At 37.9% G+C, this 24084-nt stretch overlaps 1 protein-coding gene across 2 annotated transcripts in view; it reads right to left on the bottom strand.

Moving 5' to 3' along the window:
- The window catches only part of PARD3B (par-3 family cell polarity regulator beta), a 1037929-nt gene that overhangs the window by 369512 nt on the left and 644333 nt on the right, over nucleotides 1–24084 (bottom strand). For both annotated transcript variants that reach the window (XM_059928520.1, XM_059928522.1), the window contains exon 16: nucleotides 17990–18034. In XM_059928520.1, the coding sequence (XP_059784503.1) occupies nucleotides 17990–18034 (45 nt within the window). The remainder of the gene's footprint in view (nucleotides 1–17989; nucleotides 18035–24084) is intronic.

The following is a 24084-nucleotide window of genomic DNA, read 5'->3' as shown; positions in this document are numbered from 1 at the left end:
CTCCCCTTCCTTCTGTTACTCCCTGCTTCCATATACTCCCACCATTTCCACTCACTATTTCTTTCTCACCTAGATTATTCCTCCTTGGATGAAAGGAAGGAGCCAAAGATGCGGAAGAATATGAAGATGGAAGAGAAAGCCATTCATTGATTGGAGAAGGCCTTGGAAGAAATAGCTGGGGATATATTCAGAACACAAGTGACTGATTAGCTGAGGAGAGAGAACGATACATCTCCGCTAACATTCACCTCTTTGCCTTCTTACTTTTCCACAAAGCATTATCCTCACAGCACCTCACCGGTTACCTTGGGCCTCAAATTAGCCCTAAATTGCCTTTTGGTAGCATTCTATACCTAGTTTGCAGAATCTTAAATTTTCACAATTTCAAAAGAAGCCCTAATGGCTAATATCCCTGGAAATAAACATACTACTCCAATGAATACTTGCATGTAGACATAAATATTTTAAGAAAAATTATTTGTTAGCACTTGAGAAATGAATACAATGAAAAGCAATAAATGGACCATTTCAAGTTGTTCCTTCTTGTAGGCATTGCTGTATACATTTCAAATGACATATGAATTCCTTAACAAAATTCAGGGTTTTTTGGTGTTGTGTGTTTCTACCATATAGTACTTTGTATGAATTCTGTGACAGCAACACACTGAATCCATTTTAACTTACTGAAAGGAATTCACAAGAAAACAGTTTTACCCATACCGTTTTAACACTCAAGTAACAACTTCATGACCGGATGAAAAGGTGCTTCCTCTTTCTTACACTTCAGAAGCAATGCAGGGACAATTTCTAATATGCCCCCTCTGCCACGGCCATATGCTCTGAAATGCAAGCTACAGGGGCAGATGTATAATCTGGGAAATGATCCAAATTCACGACCTCCTTGGAGCCAAGGGTATTGTGTGTGCAGTGTCAGCCCTGGATGCCATACCCAGAAATTCTAATTCATAGAAACAAAGGATGAAATGGCACAGAGAAAGAAGAAGAAAAATAAAAGTCTACTAATTTCTTCATCCACGACAGGCAACAAGCACATCATCTATGTTACTAATGCTTACCAAGACAGTATTTTCATTCCAGAGAACTAATGGGGTTTCCTTAATCCTAGTAGACTCTAACAGCAAAGATAAGCTCTTCAGTTATAGGACTATAAGCTGACATCATCCAAATTCTCATGTTGTTCCTTTGCCCAGTCTCAGCACCTATTCTATGGTAACATGTCTTGCATAAATGAGAAGTTGCACAAAAATTCTATAAAAGTACCAGAATTTCTGGACTTCAGAAAGAGAAAAACCAAAGAGCATTTGATGCAAAAAGGAGAATGTATGGAAGGACAGCTTTTGCTGGAATGAACAGGACTGGTTTTGATTTGTTTTAGTACCTAAAGGATCTATCAAACAGCCTTCTCATAAACTACTCTTTGGGTGCGGTCATGACAAGGAATTCACTCTGGAGGGTGTTCTAGGAGTCAAAAAAAAATTCTAATCAGTATCTGATCCATGGCCCACATAGGCAGTGACAACAAATAGCCAGATAAGCCTCTTCTTCCCCACTTCATGACAAGGCAAATCATAATCTGATAAAAGCTCCTTTGTAAACCCTACTTTATTTCTTCCTATAACAATGAATCATTATAATAATCTCTAGACAGTATAATAAATCATAGCCTGAAACTACAAATATAACCAGAACTTTTTACTATGTGGTTTCTTATGAAGGGAATTTTCCATTTCAAATTTTCTCAGCATATTATGGACATCATTCCCAACTTTGTTCCTATGTCATGTGGCTTTCCATATACTTCTAAAGAGTATTTTGTCAAAAGTAATCCAGACTCAGTGAGATAAAACCATGTCTGGGTGAACATGTGCTTTAATCTGCATTGAGCCCAATGGTTTATTTGAATTCAGCCATTTATGAAGGATAATCATTCATTCTTTCATCCATTCATTCATTCAGCAATTATTAGACTAGAGACTTCTGCTTCCAGCTATGTATTAATTCTCAAAATCCCGATAATAAAATACAAATAGATCCTAGATAAATTAAAACAAATATACATTTAAATGCACTGCTTAGCTCATAGGAAATTAAGGGAAATCCTGAAGCAAAGCAACCCTCAAAAGGACCTACAACCTTAGGAGAAGGGTAGGCTAAGAAACCTCAAAGATCAAATACACTTTCCTCTGCAAAGCTAGTTCAAGAAAATCTCTCTTTAATCTGGTTCTAGAAAGGAAAAATAACAATGAAAACAAAACAAACCAAAAAAACAATCTTCATGTCTCTTTGAGAATTTTCAACCACAGGACAACTGTCCTCTTGGAGTTATTGAATCAAGTTTATTTTTCTCCCAATTAATTAAGCTGTCAGCCAAGAAATTATATGAAAGTGGTTCCAGGTTAGTAGTACTCTGCTTGTACCCCAGAAGCAGCAAATCTAAATCTTCTGTGGAGAAAAGCACATGCAAATCAGGCTCCCCCAAATGCTCACACATTAAATCCAACCAAGTATGACATCCTAAAGAGAAATTACCAAATCCACCAAGAAAAAGTCACCATGGATGAGAATCAGCAGAAACACGAGAGATATGTGGATACCAAATTGTAATTAGAAGATAGACCTGGAGAAATTACTCAGAATGAAATACAGAATCAAGGCGACAGAAAAGTATGAAAGACTGTCTAGGAGACATGGCTGAAGAGTGAGGTCTAACATACATCTAATAAGAGTTCCACTGGGGAAGAGGCACATTAACATTTATAATTTATAATTTCCCAGAAGTGATGGAAAACATTAATATACAGCCATAGGAGACACATTATACACAAAGAAAGATAATATAAAGAAACCTACAGCAAGACCTAGATGGTAGTGAAAGTAAACATCAAAGACAAAGAGAATTTAAAAGTGTCCAGAGAAAGGACTGATCACTGGTACAGAGAGGCCAATTAAACCAATGGCTGACTTTTCACAGTAGAAGCCAGAAGACAGTAGAAAAAACACCTTCAGCGTGCTGCCAGCATAACACTGTATACTCAACAAAACTAGTTGTCAGAACAAGATGTTTCCTGATAAACAACAGAGTATAATCAATAGACCATCATTAAAGGAATATCTGAAGAGCATACTTCAGAAAGAAGGAAAATGATCCCAGAAGGAAGATCTGAGGTATAAGAAAGAATGGTAAGAAAAGAAATTTGTAAATACACGGGTGAGTGTGAAAAAATAATAGATACAGAAAACATTAAAATTAGTATATAATATGTGAATCAAAAAATAAGAAAGAAAAAAATGGAACACAGTATAGAAATTGGGAGGGGGTAAGGAGAGCAAAAGTTCCTTATATTGTTTGGGAAAAGGATTAAGTATGAACTAATTTTAGAGTTTATTAAGTATGCATGATAAAAGTGAAGTGTATAATTTTCAAATTAATATAAGAAAAAAGTGGGTTTAAAAACAAAATGAAGGGCTTCCCTGGTAGCGCAGTGGTTGAGAATCTGCCTGCTAATGCAGAGGACACGGGTTCGAGCCCTGGTCTGGGAAGATCTCACGTGCTGCGGAGCAACTAAGCTCATGCGCCACAACTACTGAACCTGCACTCTAGAGCCCGTGAGCCACAACTACTGAGCCTGTGCTCTAGAGCCCGTGAGCCACAACTACTGAGCCTGTGCTCTAGAGCCCATGAGCCACAACTACTGAGCCTGCGCTCTAGAGCCCGTGAGCCACAACTACTGAGCCTGCGTGCCACAACTACTGAAGTCCCTGTGCCTAGGGCCCGTGCTCTGCAACAAGAGAAGCCACCACAATGAGAAGCCCGCGCACCGCAATGAAGAGTAGCCCCCGCTCGCCGCAACTAGAGAAAGCCCGCGCGCAGCAACAAAGACCCCACGCAGCCAAAAATAAAAAAAAACAAAAAAAACAAAAAAAATCCCAAAATGAAACAGGAATTCATTCTAAGAGGACAAGAAGCGACTCATGTATAAAATAGTATGATAAACATAAATCTAAATATGCTAGTAATCTCAATACGTGCAAATGTGCCACATTCCCAGTTACAATTCAGATTGTCAGACCAAACACAAAAACAAAAAGATTTAAGACAAGACACACATATAAAACATAAAGACATGGGGAGTTTGAAAGTAAAAATATGCAAAAAGACATACAAGAAAAAGACTTAGCAAATATTGAGCAAAGGATGCCTACTCTGTGCCAGATACTGCTCCTGCACTGGGGCCCAAGGTCTCTGCCTGTGTGCAGCTCACGTTCTGTAGGTGAGGGGACAGACAGTACGTTAAACACACACACGTACACACACACACCACAGACTGTGATAAGTGCTATTGGGAAGTGAACAGACTAAGTGACAGAAACTGACTTATTTTGCCTCTTTTAGATGGGGTGGTCAGGGAAGGTATATCTGAAGAAAGAACACTTGACCTAAGAACTGAATCAGAAGGAATCAGCCACGTGAAGGGGAGGGAGATCATTCTGAGCAGAGGGGAGGCATGTGCAAAGGGCCCCAGAAGAGAACAAGTTGGCCTGCTGAACACAGAGAGCAGGCAACCCGGGCCAAGTGTCCTGAAGGAGGAGGAGCAGTGGGGACAAAGTCAGCAAGGCAAGCAGGGAGATGAGGCTGGCCTTGGGGGTCGTGGTCAGAAATGTGGATTATTTTCTATGAACGGTGGGAAGCCATCGGAGGATTGTAAGCATTTGAGGACATGATTTGTGTCATGTTTGCCAGAGATCCCTTTGGCTCTTGTGAGGAGGATGGAACGGCAGAGAGTATAGAAGTTAGGAGGCTACTGAAGGCATGAGGTGATGGTGGCATGGGTAAGGGTAGGAAGGAAAGCTTTGGGTTGTGTTCCTGTGGGACAAACCTGATTTCCTACTGGATTAATGCGGTAGGTAAAGAAAGGTGAAAAGTGAAGGCTAACTCTGCATTTGTACGAGACTGCCTTTCCAGGCTCACACAGAAGGGCACCACTGTATCTGTTATGTTTCCTTCTCTGATGAAGATGGCCTGTTAGAGGCATGTACTTCAAAATATAACTCGGGTTAAACTTGATGGAGAGAAGTTCACAGTAAGAAACAGTTGAAGATTTGGACATTTCTTTGCTGAAGGAGCCAGTGTTCAACCAGAATTGAAGGCATTGGTCCATGGACAGGAAATGGGGCCCAGAGAGTGAGTATTATATAGCCCAAGGCCTCAGGGTGGACGTACTTTTCTCAAACCAAGATTTTCGGAGCTTTGCCAAAAAGCACGATGATGGAAACTATGGACATGCTGATGGAAACTTAACAGAATTCATCACTGTTTCCCAGACCTCAGCAAACTGTGTCATATGACTTCAGGATATTTTGCCATGTTCACAGATCATTTTATACTGTTATTTCCTAATATTATTTAAAATCTCATACTTTTTCCGCGAATATTTTATTTTTAAAAATGTAGCACTATTATAAATAGAAAAATAGTACTTTACTAATACACAATATAGATCCATACTTTTAAAAAATAAGAAGTGTTTGTCCATATAAATCACCTAAAATAGTTCATCAACCACTAGGTCACTAGACCAACCGATAGTAACATTTTCTCTGAGTATAACAAGTAAAAAGCCTCCATCACCAGTTTGACAGAAACATTTCTAAATACCTCTGACAACTCCCTGATGGCAATATCATGATACTTTACAAAACTATCTGCTTTTTTTCTCCCTCTTTCTTTGCAGTTGTTGTTTTCCTGGTTGAAAAGGCATGCACATTTACAAAAAAGGATTAGTTAATAAAAGGGTTTTTATTCAAAAGGTAACTTTCAACAGCTTTGTTCTATTTTGATGGGGTGGAATTTGTAAGTTGTTTTGTGTGTGTGTCTGTGTGGTTTCTAATTATCAATAGAGTGTTAATGAATTTGCATTTGCTTATTTTAGCAAGAAGTAATCTAGGTTGCTTTAAGTTTTCTCTTTAACTTTTACATATTCATCACAAGCCCTCATTATAATTCTGCTTTTATTGGACACAGTTGGGCACCATGAACCTCTAAAAACCATGAAGTGGGTGCCTTACTGAATAAATTTCAAAGACTAAGTTCCTGCCCTCTAGGATACCAAAAATTGACAGGGGAGTTTAACATTCTCCAAATATGTTTTTCATTGGCACATTTTCCAGCAACCCATAAATGAGGTATCTCATGGTTAAGTCTGTCTCTATTCCCTTCCTCCCAAAATACTTCTGGGCCCCAAATAGGTTCCCAGCATGACTCTGGGATTCAGCCTCTCATCTCCTTCCCAGAAACTATCCCTTTTCCTGTGGTTCTTCTGTGCATATTCTGTGCCAGTCCCCATGCTAAATCATCTCATGTGTACAACATTTCAATGATTAGATTCAGCATGTGAAATTTTAGTATGTTTGAAAAGATTTTACTTTTTTAAACCCATAAAGTTTTTCATTACTCAAACTGCACATAAATATAGTCTCAATGTAAAAATTCAAATACTACAGATAAAGCAGAAGTCCCCCTTGACCCCCAACCTCATCTTCTTCCTCTAAGTAAAGGTAGCCACTGTTACTTTTTCTAAGTATTTGCATTTATGTATAAGCACATGGTAGTTTCAGTGTTTGCATTCCTACTGTTGCTACTAAACTGTGAGTACCTTAGGGGCAGAATCCACAGTCTACACAACCTTGTATTTGTGGTACCTGGCACAGTGTCTGGCACACAGTAAGCATTCAATAAATACTGGTTTAATAAAAGAGTTAACACTGGTTCCTGCCCTTTCATTCGGTAGATAACAGAGTTCTCCTGCCTATATGAGGAAAAGGTAGGCCTTGGGATTATTAATGGTCTAAGGGAGTCATGACTATTGATCAAAGGAGATTTGAGAAGCAGCCTGTGTGGGTCCTTGGGGGCTAACTGGCTCTAGAGCAGAAGTGTGAGCTAGGGCAGCAAAGGGTGAGAGAAGTTAAAAAGTATAAAACCAGAGGCTGGAGACACCTGAAGTTAAACAAGGCTAGATACCAGAGGAGACCTCGGTCTGAGGAAACTGGGGAGGGTTTCTGAGGGAGGTGGGCCTTCAAAGAGTTCCGCTGGGGCTCTGAGGCATGAAAGAATAAGATATGGTCAGACAACAGTGGTGAGTAGCTCTGTGAATTGGGAACAAGTGTGATGAGGCGGGGATGGGGTGGGGTAGAGGTTGACGGTGGCATGAGACAGGCTGCAAGGGCAGGTCAAGACAAGGCGATAGAGGGCATGGTGTGACTTGTTAAAGGTACTGAAATTTATCCCTGTCGATAGAGCCTAAATACAGGAACAAATGAGCATTTTTTTAAGTAGGCAAAACCCTTCTTGAAATATACTAGTCTTTTAATGCTTCCCTCCCCATCAACCCAGCATTCATTTATGAAACTCATATGTGTGTATACACACACAACTTGTGTAAAGTCACACCGACATTATCAAAGCCAATATACCCTAAAATATTTCTCACCATTAGTTGGCATTGTTATACCTTTATCAGATATTAAACAAAACAAAATTTAGGCTTTGACATACTGTATGTTATTCAACACAGATTGGGCATCTATTATGTAAAAGCTGATCTTCAGGTGTCTCAGGCTGGGTTTTAAACTTGTCCTTCCAATATCATATGTAGGCTAATATTTTGGTGAGAAGAGTTCAGAAGTAAAACACTGCTGGAATGTCTAAACAGCCAATCACTTAACACTGGCAGCTAGATTATCCGTAGAAGTTTAAAATAAAAGGTCCTACAAGCAGGGAGCTATAACCTCTCTGGGTCATTGGAATCAGAGTGTCTCCGTTTTTTCTCTCCACAACACATTTAGACATAAAATACTTTCCTTAGAAGAGTGATTTAAAATTCCAGGTGTCAATGTAAACCTTTCTAAAATAATTACATAGGAACTGAAAAGCTTTGTAGCCCTTGCCAAATCTACTCTTGATAAAGGGCTGCCATCATTTAAAGCTAGCAGGGGGCTTCCCTGGTGGCGCAGTGGTTAAGAATCCGCCTACCAATGCAGGGGAGAGGGGTTCAAACCCTGGTCCAGGAAGATCCCACATGCCGCAGAGCAACTAAGCCCATGAGCCACAACTACTGAGCCTGCACATCTAGAGCCCATGCTCTGCAACAAGAGAAGCCACTGCAATGAGAAGCCCACGCACTGCAACGAAGACTAGCCCCCACTCGCCGCAACTAGAGAAAGCCCACGCACAGCAACGAAGACCCAACGCAGCCAAAAATAAATAAATAAAATAAATAAATTAAAAAAAAAAAAAGCTAGTAGGTATATAGAGTCCAACAATTTTACTGAAATAGTTTCATTGCAAGAAGTTTACTCAGGAGATCCTAAAGCTGAATATAAAGGAAAGAGGACCGAATTGGTGCTCACAGCTTAACATTTATAGTTATTATGTTTTTGAGAATGTGATTTGTTTTTACCCATGATACATTCAAGTCCATACAATAATATTCTGACTGATGAAGGCGTTTCTGTGTAATTTCTAAGTCACTCGCTGTTTTCTGTGGCTCCTACTGCTGTCCCTCTCCAGTCGCACAGGTAGTCCAAAGCTGAGTACAGATAGCTCAGCCTGCAGTAAAGTTTTAATGTCAAACATTCACTTTGTATTTTTGTCAACCATCATGTAGTCATTTAATAATGTTTATCAACCATCATGTAGTCATTTAATAATATTTTTCACTGCAGATGTTCACTCTGGCATTTAGAAACGCTATTAGAATTGTCAGTTCCAAACCACTGTTTTCCAAATGTACAAGACACATATTCCCCATGGATGGTGAAGTTTGAGAGAGTTCAGCCACATTTGAAGAATTTGACATACATAGAAATAGGGTCGTCTCTTTATAAAATTATTTTTAATTTGTTCAAACAGTTAAAACTTTAGAAACTATACATTTTCTAAATCAATGCACACTTAAGCGCAGTAAATTTTATCTCCAAAGATAAGCTGTTGAGTTCTGAATTATGAGACAGGATAATAAAAAATTTCATTGCTGAGAATTTTGTAATATCAATATCAATATATAAGGGCACAGGGGGAAAGTATGTACCGAATACACCGTATCAACAAATGTCTATTGGAACTCAGAATAATTTGTCCTGTACATTTATATTTAGGGGAAAAATAAACAGAACACCATAATAAAAATATAAAGTATAATGAATAGCAACCATAAACAGATACAGACTTTGTGACAAAGTCTGTAATAAACTTTGAACAAAGTACATACTTTTTGTATATAGAAGCTTATTCAATTCTGGTGGGTTTCAATGAGAGAAGCTGAAAAGACAAAAGACCAGTGCTGTGCTAAATTATTCTTTCTGTTATCCATGCTGGGTTTGGGGAAATTTTGAGGATTTTAATGATAGTTTAGGTTATTAAGTCAGGCAAAACTGGTAGCAATGATGTTTGAATTCACAAAGCAAGAGGTTGCTGAAGTAGAAGTCAACAGGTCTGACCAGCTGGGCCTTTGGTGGGGGGTGATTGTCCCTGTCTAGGTATCAATCTACTCTTTAAAATAAGTTGGTTGTATTAGACATATATAACTATCCACTTAGTCCTAACTTTCTATAATTTCACCATAAATAGAGAATTGAAAATATAACTGCAAAAGATATGAACATTTTAGTTCAGGGGAAAATTGTAGCTCATTTGTAACTCAACCCTTGAATGCAGTGAATATGTGCATGTGCAGGTGTAAATATATTGTTTCATAGTTTCCCATCCAATTTTGCTTCAGTGACTTAAACACATCCCAACATGGGCTACCTATTATCTATAGTGTTTCTTATTTTCTTGACCAGCCTACTGACCAACCCTACAATGCCATTATGTACAGACTTCGACATCATCAAGAAAATTGAGACCATTAACATCCTTAATTTCTTACCCCCTCTACCTACAAATTTATCTGTACTACATGCAACCCTGCCACTTTCCCTTCAATCTTGGCTCATCCTCTTCAAAGCCAACTGCTATAAAACTATACTCTTAATCCTACCCCTTTAAAAATTTCCTCTTTCCTCGTTCTTCATTCTCTTACAAATGTCTCTTTCTTCTCAGTCAACAAACTTGGTCCAGTGTTTCTCATTAATAACATGAAATAGAACACCACCACCAACAAAAGACAACTTCTCTTCGCTAGATACATCTCTCTTTTTTCTCTTAATATTAAGCTTCTGGATAGATCATCTATCCTTGTTTCCACCTCCCATTCCTCCTCAAGCCACTTCATTTTGAGCCTGCTGTCCTGTTTCCTGTCCAGCAGAAATGATTACCCATGGTCATTTCTCGGTTTCCAAACCCAGTAAAATTTAAGCATCTCCTCAAAACTTGTAACCTTGGGACCGTTTCCTCCTGGAAAATCTTCATCTCCTCATCCTTCAGAGATAGGATCTCTTTACAAAAAATAATTCATCCAGGCCACCACTGAGTCATAACTGGCCCAAGCCTTTTTTCTGTTTACCAAAGACTGAGAATTGATTCTCTCGGCAACTGCAAAGCCATCTAAACAAACTAGGTGCATCACTCCTGACACCCTTAGTCATTTCCCAAGGTGTGAGCCCTTTGGTCATCTACTCCTTCCTGTGCTAGCCTTACACCACTCTGTCCATCTCCCTGTGACTCACCGTCCCACTCTCCCCTCCAGCCCAGACTCCTCCACCTTGCCTTCTCGAATCTCCACTACCCTCCCATGGTTGACAAAATGCTGTTCACTTCCAACCCCTTCTCTGAAAATTCCCCTTCCTTTTCGCTTTCATTGAAATCTAGCTCTCCACCAAGAATTCTGCTTCTCCTGTAGCCCTCTCATTTGAAGCTGTTCTTTCTCACCCATATCATGCAAGTCAGGGTTGGGAGGGGGCTCAGCTATCTACTTATTTTGCATTTCCATGTTCAGGTACATTGTTTCTCTACCATTATATAAAATCCTGACTCTTTCACAGCTCATGCTATCCTGCCACACTTCTTTCTATTCCTCTTATCATTCCTTCTATCACCTTCACTCTCACATCATTAATACATGAACACTGCCACATAGCTTATGAGTTCCCTCTCTGTCTACTCTATTTTCATCTTATCACTGTTGTTATCAAAGGTACTTGCCTCAGGAAACCATTGGCCCAAGGAGGATAAGAGACACAGGCAGAAAACCTGGACCTGAACTACAGGTTAGAGCCAAGCCTGGCCAAACAGGCTTCTGAGATCGGCAAGTCCCAGCCCACCTGAAGATACGTGATCAAGAAATAAATGTTGGGCTTCCCTGGTGGCGCAATGGTTGAGAATCTGCCTGCCAGTGCAGGGGACACAGGTTCGAGCCCTGGTCTAGGAGGATCCCACATGCCGCGGAGCAACTAGGCCCGTGAGCCACAATTACTGAGCCTGTGCTCCGCAACAAGAGAGGCCGCGATAGTGAGAGGCCCGCGCACCGCGATGAAGAGTGGCCCCTGCTTGCCACAACTAGAGAAAGCCCTCGCACAGAAACAAAGACCCAACACAGCCATAAATAAATAAATAAACAAATACTTTACAGACCTCTGTTATAAAAAAAAAAAAATCTCCAGCCTTTTAAAAAAATAAAAATAAATAAATGTTAACTGTTGGTTTTATTACGTAGCATGGTTATAGCAAGAGTTGACTGATACACTGATAATCAAATTGGACCCTCTTTCTCACTTACCCGCTAAGTTTGATTACAAAACAAACAAACAACAAAATTCAAGGCTTTATTCTCTAAATATTTCTTACTTTTCTTTCCTTAATTTAATCACTTAAATTTATGCCCACATCATCTCTTATCTGGACTACTGCAGTGGTCTTTTTAACTATTCTTGCCTTTAAAAAAAAAAATGCTTTCAAGTCCCCACAACAACCAGAGTGATATCACTAGACTATAAAACTGACCACTCCCCTTCTTTAATCTGTTTAGATTCTCTGAGCCTGTAGGATAAAATTCACATTCTTTCATTTGGTAGGCGTTCCCCATGATCTAATCTCTGCCTTCTTGCTTAACCTCGTAGCATGTCACTCTCCCCTTTGCACTCCTGCCATGCCGAATTGCTTACAGTTTCTGGAACACACCATGAAGTTTCATGTTTTCACAACTTTCCATGTGCCTGGAAAGTGTTAGCTCAGTGACCTTTTCTATTCCTCAAACTTCTATTTATCTTTCAGATCCTGCTATGAAAGCACTTCCTTTCTGACACATGTCACTTTGTATCTCCAGTGCTTAAAACTTAATACCTGTTACAAAGTGGGTATTTAATAAACATGAGTGGAACAGAAATAGTTTTGAAAGTTGATTTATAAAAAAATGTAGTATCTATTTACTCATGAAATTTAGAAATGCACACACCTACACCATATTTGAATAGTAAATAACCTTATCTCACGATATATTTCTTTCTAATTTGATTTGATTGATTTGATTCTTTGAAATTTAAAGGATAGAGTAATCACTAACATTTTGCAATATAGGAGACACTAAGGTTGCTTCATAATCAAGTTTCTATAGAAAGAATCCTAGATGTATCGTTAATTTTTTTCTAAAGAAAACATCCTGAATCCCATGGAAATGTAAACCAAGGCTGAAGCATGTGGGAAATGTATACTTTTTTTGTGTCTAAAGCTATAGTTATCCAACATAACACATGACAGAAGCTTAGAAAATACCCAATAAAAATGTTTGTCCAAATAGATAACCATGCAGTATTACCTTAACCAACTGATGAGGAAAGAAACAGAGTTCAAATCCACTACCCACTTACTCTATGATTTTAGTTCCTCATCAACAATAACAATGAAAAGTCATAAAAAACAGTAATTCAATTAGAAGACTCAGATATGAAAAGTGATCATGGTTGGTGCTCCAAAATTTAAATGCATATTTTAACTTAGATATTCTATAAAAGTATGGAACACTAAAACTCAACAAAATTTATGAAATATCATTTAATAACCCATTACTCTTAAAGTGACTATCCAATCACCTTATGTTTTATCTTTTCTTTTGCAAAGATTCAGCAATTTCTTTAGCTACATTTGAACATTCTAGATTTGAAGTTTACACACAATGCATCTATTTATTTATTTATTTGGCCGCACCGTGTAGCATGCAGGATCTTGTTTCCCGACCAGGGATCGAACCTGTGCCCCCGGCATTAGGAGCGCAGGGTCTTAACCACTGGACTGCCAGGGAAGTCCCTACACACAATGCATTTAAAGCAGAATGTATGTTCTGTCAAGTTAGTAACTTGCATGTTAAGCTCTCAGCCTTTGCTGTAAGACACGTATCACATGCACATTTCCTATAACTTATGCATAATACGTGTACATCACATGCATATTTTTTTCTCATACATCTCTTGGCCCACACATTCACGTGCACATGCATGCAGAGAAACAAAGGCACAAATGATCAGATTTGATGTTCTTCTCTTGCTCACTGAATTACCATAGAGAAATTACACCTACTGTGTTCCTGGTTTAGCTAGCTGAGGTTATAAAAAGTAAGTAATGATTTATAGGATATCTTGATATGTGGGTCATGCCTTCCAACTAGACTGTGTCTTACTCCTATATTCTTCTCAGTTCCTGAGATTGTGAGGTGTTAGGTACATGCTGGTGGAATATAAAGTGTCCAAATTCATGGGCTCTGCCACACCGCATCTGGGTTTCTATCCTAACGCTAAGAGTTACCAACTGGGAGAACAAGGACTTATGCCTTGAGCTTCAGCTTCTTCATTAGTAAAATGTGTTGAGATACCAACCGTACTTAGTGGCTGCAAGGCACCTCGGCTGGAGAGATGTTCCCCTAGACTGTTAATGAATACTTGCTCATGAATTGATAAACTCATCTCAGAAAAGGTCTGGACTTACTGCCAACCATTACTTTTACAGACTTGCCTGTTTTACAGTTATATAGACAGGTGTTTGAGACTATAAGAAATTTAAATAGAAAAAGGAAAGCTTTTTAGTCCATTTTGCTAATTAATATGTCAGAGCTCATAAAGAAGGACTCATCGGCTTTCTTCAGTACTGCATCATCTTAAAGAGCTGGGTCAGCAAAGATCTCTGCAGACAGTCAATACATATTAAAACCATTCTAAGCAGTAAATCAAAACAAAAAAATACGAAGGCACATTTTAAAAAAGTAAAATTTATAAGTCCTTTCTGTCTGAATGCTGAGGAGCATTAAACTATTGGTTTAAGTGTCAGTTCAGTACATAGGGGAAAAAAAGGACTCCTTCTCGGACATACTTTATGAGTCTGTGTATAGCCAAAATTAAAGCATAATGTAAAAAAAAAAAAAGGCTATGACAAATCTGATGTCATTTTTCTCTGGATTCTAATGTTCCCTCAGAATATCTGTCATTTTAAAAAATGGTTTCATTGTTTAAAATATACATTTTGCTGAAGTTATTTCCCCTGTGCATTGCTAGGATTTGAGTTTTGTCAGAATTCAATTAGTGAGATAGTTAGGGAAAAAGGTGAAAGACAGCTTTTTGGTTTTTCAAGGCTCTCTGAAACTTATGATTTTTTTTTAAAGGAACCAAACAAAAAGCATTTTGCTCCTAAATTCTCTATGGTAGGTCTCACCATCCCATAAACATGAATACCTCTTATATGTGGAAGAGGACCCCATAAGATTATAAACAGGAGTACCAGCCTGCCATATTCCTTGCCAAGGTATGAGATCCAATGCACTGCCAGGGGTAGCCCCTGAGGTAGATTATTAGAGAAATCTCAAGAATACTGGATTGATTCCAGAAGAGGTGAGGGAATACTACATTTTGGGCCAAAAATGTTAGAAAGATTTATCTTACCTAAGACTTTGATTTGATCTGAGCTCTGAGGAATCAACCATTTAAAGAATAAGCCAAGGAAACGGTGCCAAAAATATTGTCACAAATTTGGGAAGTACCCAAGCCAGACCAACAGATGGAACTTGGCATGAAATGGCTCTCTACACACTAAGTAGCTGACTCAGAAGAAATTTTAACTCAGATGAATTTATTAGAATGTTGAATATCATTCTAAATAAGAGGATGGATGATAGATTTAGGCCAGCACATAAATTTAATTTAACTTCCTGATGGTCTTGGATAGTGGGAAAGAGGCCCACATTTCTATAATTTAAAAGAGACAGAGGGAGATATTCTTTCTTCTTAGCAAAAGAGTTATCACTTTTTCACCTGAAAATTCTGGAGAAAGGATTTGGGGAAGAGAAAGGTGAAACAAAAAGAAGCTGACATTGGCGAGATAAGTATGAATGATCAGGGCACGTTGCACATTACAATCCAAACTTGCAACTTGCTTAGTGGTCTAGACTGTAGCAGATGGAGACTATAGTTCTATATTAGGTGAATGTTAAAAATGACTGAAACAGGATGCCAGAATCAAAAGGACCCTTAATTCTCTTTCACTGTCGTCACCACCAAAGCCTAATGGGAAAATGCTCTACCCAAGTGTAGCCCACACAGGGAGTTGCACTTTATGGGAGGGATGGGTTCTTGAAGAGAATTATAATTCAAGACCTTAATAGCATCTTTTGCTTTCATGCTGCTTTTTATTTTCTCAGTACTGTCTCTAACGTTTTATAGAGTGCTCTCATTTAATTTAAGTCTAGAGCACACAATTTGAGGTGACTGGTTAGCCCTCTTCACTGTGTTTTATCGTATGCCACTTTGGCTCCAAAGTTATCAACTTTCTGGTTGTTTTCAGCATTTGCCCCAGTTCCACAGAGAGCCAATGAAAAATTTGATGATGTTGTGATAGGATATAAAAGTACTTAAAATATAAGAATAGTGAATATTGTAATAATAGTTCATTAGTAACAAAAATCTTATTTAAAACATCTGATGTATTTCAACAGTTTGATTCATGGGATATGAAGACCATTAGTATTATTTCTATTACCAGCTAAAATAACTCTGCCATGTGAACCTTACAGTTAACCTGACTGACAGCTTTAAAATTATGCCATTTTTAACATTTTTCTTTTAATTTGGAAGATTATTTCAATTTTTATGTTTAGAGTACTTCTTTACTACTATCTTTATTTCACACTACATAAAAATATATCATTAAAATGTACCTAAAATACTATAGCAATATACCAAGATAATGTTTGCCTATAAAAAGAGTGACAATAATTTTTAGTTACTGGCTAACAGTAGTTTGTTTGGAAATGAAGTAAGATTAGAGTAAGAGTTGATTTCCTGGAAAAAGCCAGAAAGTTTATTATTTGTTTTCAGAAACCAAACTGATACACATTCTTAAAAAAATGCTTCTACTTCTTACCTTGAAGCCCATCCCAGTATGTAAATAGGTTTTTATCTTCAAATATTAATATGTGTAAGAGAGCTAAGGACAAGAAGTACCAGGCATTTAAGAGGAACATAATGCAGGCTATCCTTGGAGTACCTTGGCCATGAGAACTTCCTTCTCAGACTCCGAAAAATATTTCCAGTAGTAGAGAATTTAATGGACGTGGATGATGGGAACAAGCAGCATGGGGCAATTTATCACTCCCTCAGAAATCTTTTCTTTCACAGTGATCTAATCTCTTAGACTCTTTATTAGGAGGGGCAGAAAAGAAAACATCTAAGAGTTGTGAACCAGACCTTCCCTGCTGTTATCACTAGTGAATCTGGAGAAAGAAGAAAAGGAAAAAAAAAATCATAATCTTGCCCTGGAACATGATGGAAGTAATGAGGCATCAAGGCCACTTACTGCTGAGAACATAATTGGCCCATAAACACAGGAGATGCTTGGTGATGGGAACGACTTCTTTGTTTCAGAAATGAAGGGATGCCAACAAATCATAACCCTCCTGTTGTTTGGAGTGGCATTTCTAAGAGTAAAATGGATAGTTTCCCCCTAAATAATGCACCCTTACAAGAAAAGGATTACTGCTGTATTTACTAGCTTAGTAGCTTTAAGTGTTTTCAACTAATGGGAATAAATGATGCTGAAGAGGGCTTCTCTGGTGGCGCAGTGGTTGAGAATCTGCCCGCCAATGGAGGGGACACGGGTTCGAGCCCTGGTCTGGGAAGATCCCACATGCTACGGAGCAACTGGGCCCGTGAGCCACAATTACTGAGCCTGCGCGTCTGGAGCCTGTGCTCTGCAACAAGAGAGGCCGCGATGGTGAGAGGCCCGTGCACCGCGATGAAGAGTGGCCCCCGCTTGCCGCAACTAGAGAAAGCCCTCGCACAGAAACAAAGACTCAACACAGTCATAAATAAATAAATAAAAATAAATAAAAGAACAACAACAACAAAAAAAAAAAATGATGAAGAAAGGGCAAAGGAATAGAAGGTAGGTCATTTGGCAATGAAGGAAAAGCTTGGATTTTAGACCTGAAGGTATCTCACACAAAACAGAGAAAGAGCCTGGAGACCCTCAGAGTCCTTGTGGACTTCCTAGGGCACCTCCAGGGAGCTCATTCATGAGTCTAAAGAAAGAGAATACAGTCATCTCAGGCCCAATCCCCTTTGATGACAGGCAAAAAAATGATTCTTTTTTGAGAAGGAAGAAATGGCCACGTTTTTCTTATTCTGGAATTCTTTGTCCTGCCACTTTAATGTGAGAGTCATCATGGAAAAGAATTTCAAACTTTCTTGGGTTTTCTTTGTAATTTTTTGTTATTCTAAGTGTTCAGCTGGCATACAGGTTAAAGAGTTTGGGTTTTATAATTATTTTTTTGGAAACCTTTCTTCCTTCTTCTCAAACATTTGAGTCAGCATACATTATGCCACTATACACACGGCCAAGCAATAATTCACCTTTGTGGAAGTCAGAGACATCTCATATATTAATTAGCAAGTCTTTCAGTGATGAGTGGATGGAAACAGGTTCCATCTGCTACTCAAACACAGCCAGAGATTTCCAGGAAGGAGAATATAAAGTCAGTTACAAGGAATTTCTTACCCGATTTGTGTCCAGCCAATGAATGGACTTTGCTTTCATCTGGCACTGCAAAGAAATTAAAGAGACAAGGATCAGACCTGCTTGTATATCAGCCATTTTTTGAACAATAAATTAATATAGATTTGTAATAAGTGAAATCTTTTACTGGCAAAGATTTGAGAAAACATTTTCCCCAGGCTGCCTGGGGCACCTCATTTCTATTGGTACATAACTTAAAGACAGTTATGAAGAAGTATATGTACATTAAAACTTCTGTGAAAAGGATTTCATTCTTTTAAAAAATTTCTAATACTTTCAGTTCTTTTAACTGGGCTGTTGTTTCTGTATCCGCAAAAACAGAAAAACTCAAGAATCTAGGGCTGTATAATATATAATAAAACTCTTTGAGCATGACAGCAATATATCTAATCCCCAAGGATCAGACTTCTATATCTGGACAAAATGGAGCAAAAGGGAACAAACTTACAATTCCTCCTGAAAAAAAAATTTCTAAAATAGACAAAACATGAAACAATGGCATTCAAGAGATTAGACATCAGGCAACAGAGGACAGTGCCTCTTGAGAGGTGGAAAACAGGTGGGGTGACTCCCGCCATTGCTCCAGCTTACTGTCTGGAGAAAGTTTCCAGGTTGCGGTGCAGGAAGGGGAACATAGGCAGAGCCCAGGGATATCCCAGCCTGAGGACATGAAGCTGGATGTCCAGGGAAACCAAGGCAGACAGAGTTTAGGTCAGAGAATTGGAGAGAAGAGAGGTATACAGAAATCTTTCTGAGATCTGCAAAGGATCCCCTCAGGTATTTAATTAATTGCTGATGATCACATGCATGTGAGGAAACTACCCAAGACCTGGGACAGAACCGCCCCAAAGGGGAAAGAGCACAGTGCTCAAAGTTTACACAAGGTTGGGAATAAAGTTCCTATTCCCAATACCCAGAGTGAAAAACTTCAAAATTCAGGGGCATCCATTAGAATAGGAAGAAGAATCCTGCTTCAGCAGTGGATAAAAGTTTAGATGAACACAGCTCTGATGAAATGGATACAATTTTGAAAGCCACAAATTACCAAAGCTTATATAGGAAGAAAGAGATCATCTAATAGCCCTATAGTTTGTTTTTTAATCGATTTGTATTGAAAGTTAAAAACTTTCCCAGAATGAAAACTCTAGACCCAGCTGATTTCCTGAAGAATTCTACCAAACATTTAAGGAAGAAATAATACCAGTTCTACAGAAATTCTTTCAGAAAATTTAGAGGAGGGAATATTTCCCAACTCATTCTATGAGGCTACCATTACCTTGATGTTAATATCAAGCAAAGACGTTATATGAAAGCTACTAACCAATATCTCTCATGAACAAAGAGGCCAAGTTCTAAATACTTAAGCAACTCTGCATGGATTATCACTTCAATATTCAACAACAGCTGTTCAATATTCACCATATGTCATTGTCTACATTAGTCTATAAAACTCTGGTGGCTCAAGGGTGGAAGCAAGATGAGGGGAACTCTGCCAACAAGGAGGACCTCTTCCATTTTCCCAAATACAAGATTGGTCTCAGAGTAATAAGCTCCTCCTTCCTTTACCTACAACATTCAGTCATATTTCATTGACCCAGTTATTATACAAAAATCTTCCTAAATCTTCCCACACCCACCTAGCCCTCCTTTCCTAAGCTATTTCTTTATTTTCTAGACAAAAGCACTACATGTTTGTGATTTTCCTGGTATTAACTGCTTAAAAATCTTGTTGGACTTTTCTTCGTGTTTCCAGTTGGAGATGTCAATCCATATGTATCAGGCTCCAATTGTGGGCCAAATTCTGTCTTTCCCAGGTCTGAAAAAATATACAGTGGAATCTATAGTACAAATGAAAAAATATTGGAAAACAACGATGGTGAAGAAAAAAATAATACTAGAAGCTAATACTGAGCACTTGTAATATACAGGTTCTACCCTATACTCTTTATAGCTATTAATTCATTTAATGCTCACAGTAACCTGTAAAGATAGCTATTATTATCTTGACAGATAAAGAAACTGCGGCACATCTTGTAAGCGGAGGAGCCAGAGCTTAAACACGGCACTTTTAATCACTCTACTATATACTTGTGATGAATCATAGAAGAGTTGTTATATTTTTCAGATTATTGATAACATGAATTAAATGTAAGAAAACACTTGACAAACACCCGTATGTTAGAACACTATTACCCTTTTAATTTGAATATATGTTATTAATAGAAATCTTTCTATGTTGACCAATATTAACAAGTGTTAGCTATAAATTTGTTTAACATGTTCAGAAATCTACAGTTCTAATAGGTTCAAGCTAAAATAATTCATCTCCATTACACAGATAAGAAATCATCTGAGTTAAAATCTTGACCTAGATACTTACTGGTTACCTGCAATTTATTTTAACTTTCTGTGCCTCAAGCTCATCATATATAAAATGAGGTTGATATTGCTTTCCCCGTAGGTTTAGAGTGAAGATTATTTGTTTAAGTTTATGCAAAATACTTAAAAGATCACATAGTAAGTGCTTAATAAATATTAGTTATTAGATAATTAATGATAAACTAAATAGAGTTAATTTACATTAGATGTTACACAATAACATAATAGCTAATAATGGGACAGATGTGGATTGAATTCAAGATTTATCAGGCAAGTTACTAAGCTCCTTTAAACCTTAGTTTCCCCATGTGAAAAATGAGATAAAAACACTGTACAAGGAGTTGTGAGAACTGAATGAAATAAATGTAAAAAAGCACTTAGCACAGTTCCAGGTACATGTTTCTCAATAAATGAAAACTTTTGATAAATGGAAACCGAGAGTGGTAAAGGTTGTGAATTTAATGATGGTGGTGGTGCGTATGAATTAACTTGCCTAGGATTATAAAGGAATAGGCAGGGCACAAAGTACTTTCAATTGCTATCTCATGGATAATCCAATACCCACAGCAGGTTTTACCTCCCGGTTTACATGGCTCCCAGTTCATCTTGTAGTGGAAGAAAGGCAAAGGAAATATGGTATTCAGACTACATACATGATTTTATTTTGTGCAGTTATTCTGAAAAAGGAATTCACACAAGGGTAGGGTCTTATTTTTTGTTTTTGTCTTTTTTTTTTTAACAGACATAAGTTATCCCATAAAATCTAAGGCACTTTAAGTACTACAAATTCCCTTGCCATGTTAGGTTGAACATGGTAACTTAACTTTTTGGCTGAATACTATCTACTATTTTTAGTAGGAATGCTAATTATTTTAATTAACAATTTGAAATTCTTTAGAATACTACCAAACTATTTCAAAAAACAGTGTAGAACATCCAAATGGGTGATGGGCATAAAAATTAGGGGTCTTTCTCCAAAATATTCACTGACACAGATGTCTATCTTGAGGACAGAAGATAAATGAATAAACATCATAGAAAATAGAGGGAACTGTAATGACTTAATAGAATACATTTTACTTAAAAGGTTAAATTGGGAACAATCATCTTTTATGCACATGCTTAGTGCTGGGAAGTGATTTAAATAACAGTAGCAAATGAGAAAATGAGGTAAAATTATACATACCACCAAGCTTTTTTAAAAAATGACAAGTGTTATAATTAATACTCAACTTCTTTTATAACTCACATTACCTTAAAGCTACTATAAAGTTTCCTCTCAGGGCTGGAGCTTAAGTCTAGTCATTTCCTGCATACTATTTAGATAGCACAGCAATTGGAACAGTAGCAATATTAATATGATAGCTATGTCATTTTAAACAAAGAGCTTATTTACAAGAGGTTGAAAATGAGTGAGCCTGGTGTGGGAAAGGTCTTCCATTCCAAAATGGTAAGTAAGGTATCAAAAGTGTCAAGTAAGAGAGTGTTGATGGAGCAGGAGCCAAAATTTCTTGTTCTGGTTCTAATGACAGATTGTTTTTTCTTCCTTTCTTTCTTCTCCCCACCTCTCCCTCCCTCCCCCCCACTTCCTTCCCTCTTCCCTTACCTACCTACCTACCTACCTACCTTCCTTCCTTCCTTCCTTCCAGTTTCTAGAGGATATTATATTCCCTTTCTTATCCTCCAGTTTCCAAGGATTGGTACTATTTGCTCTTGATTACTTTAAAGAGTTATTATAGTAATTGAAGAGGTATTAGGGAAATGTTGAGTCCTTCTGAAGATGAAATTCACAGACATTTTTATTACATTCTTAGAGGGCACTGTGGACTTGTCCCTCTTGAGATTTCTCTAGATTTATTTAGATAATGGGATTTCTATTAAGCTCCTGCTTCCTGGCATTCAACTCAAGATCAATGGACACTATTTGATTTAATTACCATAAGGTTTTTCATAAGGAGGACGCTCTTTGGCTTGGATGTTTGTTAATTTCCGGGTGCATCCTCTGGTTCAGGAACACTTGCTCAGGAAACACAGCACCCTGTGGGCCTATGTTTCCAGTTATTTTGGTTGTAGACCTTTGAAGCTAATCAAAGGTCTACCAACTACCCAAAACCAGTGGAAGCTTTTTAAAAGGTGTGGATAAACGCACAGTGTCTTTTGGCTTAATTTCAACCAGGTTCGTGGTTAGAGTTGAGAGAAACCATAAAGAAAGAAAATATGGGAAGAAAATCTGTGAAAAATATGGTACTCTGAGAACTTATTAGTGGCAGACATTAAAGTGCATATGCTACTTACATATATTGGCTTCCTGGTAGGATATATTTATATTAATATAGTGATCACTTAAAGTGTTTTATTCTTTTGTCAAGCCTTCTTATACTCTTCAAATGCATTCTCACTGGGAGAAAATAATCCCCTTGCTTATTGATAGCATTTGATATGAATTTTGTAAGTGACTATTAGGGACTGCACTTGCTTAATAAAACTTTGCAGAACAGTGGCAGATTTGGCGAGTTAATGGGCCCCATAGGCTCTTCTTATGCTGACAGAAGATGGTATATTGTTAACATGCACAAATCTCTTTAGATAAAAATTGCCACCAGCTACAGTTATTCTTTCTGAGAATGCCAACACTATGTCACGAATGGGGAATATGCAAATGTGTTCAGTTCCCACTACTTCATATTGAGATACTTTGATGCAAAGCAGCATTCTAAAACATGATGCAATGCTGGTCTTTCACATAGACAGCTCTATCTCATTTAACTTTTGATTTCCCTGTCTTTGGCATAATAGAGACTGCAGTTTTGAAGATGATGATTGGCACAGTAAAAATCTATCTTCTAATGAGGCCATAAACACTTCTCTTTGGATAGTTTACTAGGAAACTAAATATCAAAGAATTCCTTAATGGTTAATAAACTTGTTTCTAAAAGTTGTTCCTTCAAAATTAAAAAAAAAAAAAATTGATGTAGTTGACAATATAAAGAATCAATTTTCTTCTCTTTTAGCAGATCAGTTTCCGTGCCACTGATTGATTTCCAGAATTTGTAAGGAACACAAACCTGTTTCAAGTTGTAAATTAAGTTCCTTTCTTAGCAACCATGAACTATTACTGCATTAATTTATAGTGTTTTCTTATGTCAATGACTATTTGGCATACTGCTTCTCCTTAGGGAGACTTTTTGAGTTTTCAGTGCTATAAATTCTTATGTGTTGAAAAATTCTTCCATCTCTTGGAAAAAAAGTGAAATACAAAAACAAAATAAGGCTTTTGCTGAAAAAGGGGCTAGGCGATCAGTACAATAAAATGACATAAATGTTTATCTCACCGTCTCCCCCAAATCACCCTGTTCATCCCCGGATGTGTTGGTGCTCTGACAATACGCTAATCAGAACACAACAGCTGAAGTTTTCTTCTAATGTTATAGAGCATCTTCCAGCCAGGCTGCCACAGGACAAAAATGAGGGACCCATTCCCTCATCATTATCCAACTATTCATATGTTCACAGCTTTTCAGTGAGCTCCTCAGAATTCTTTTTTTTTTTTGCCCACGCAGCATGCAGAATCTTAGTTCCCCGACCAGAGATCGAACCTGGGCCCCTTGCAGTGGAAGCACAGAGTCCTAACCACTACACCGCCAGGGAATTTCCTTTCTTTCTCCATGAATCTTAGGAGAGCTTCAATCTAAAGTTAG

This window comes from Balaenoptera ricei, chromosome 7 (assembly GCF_028023285.1).
Source record: "Balaenoptera ricei isolate mBalRic1 chromosome 7, mBalRic1.hap2, whole genome shotgun sequence".
In the NCBI taxonomy this organism is placed as follows: Eukaryota; Metazoa; Chordata; class Mammalia; order Artiodactyla; family Balaenopteridae; genus Balaenoptera; species Balaenoptera ricei.
Note: the sequence above shows the minus strand (reverse complement) of the source record. Positions and strands in the feature narration are given on the sequence as shown.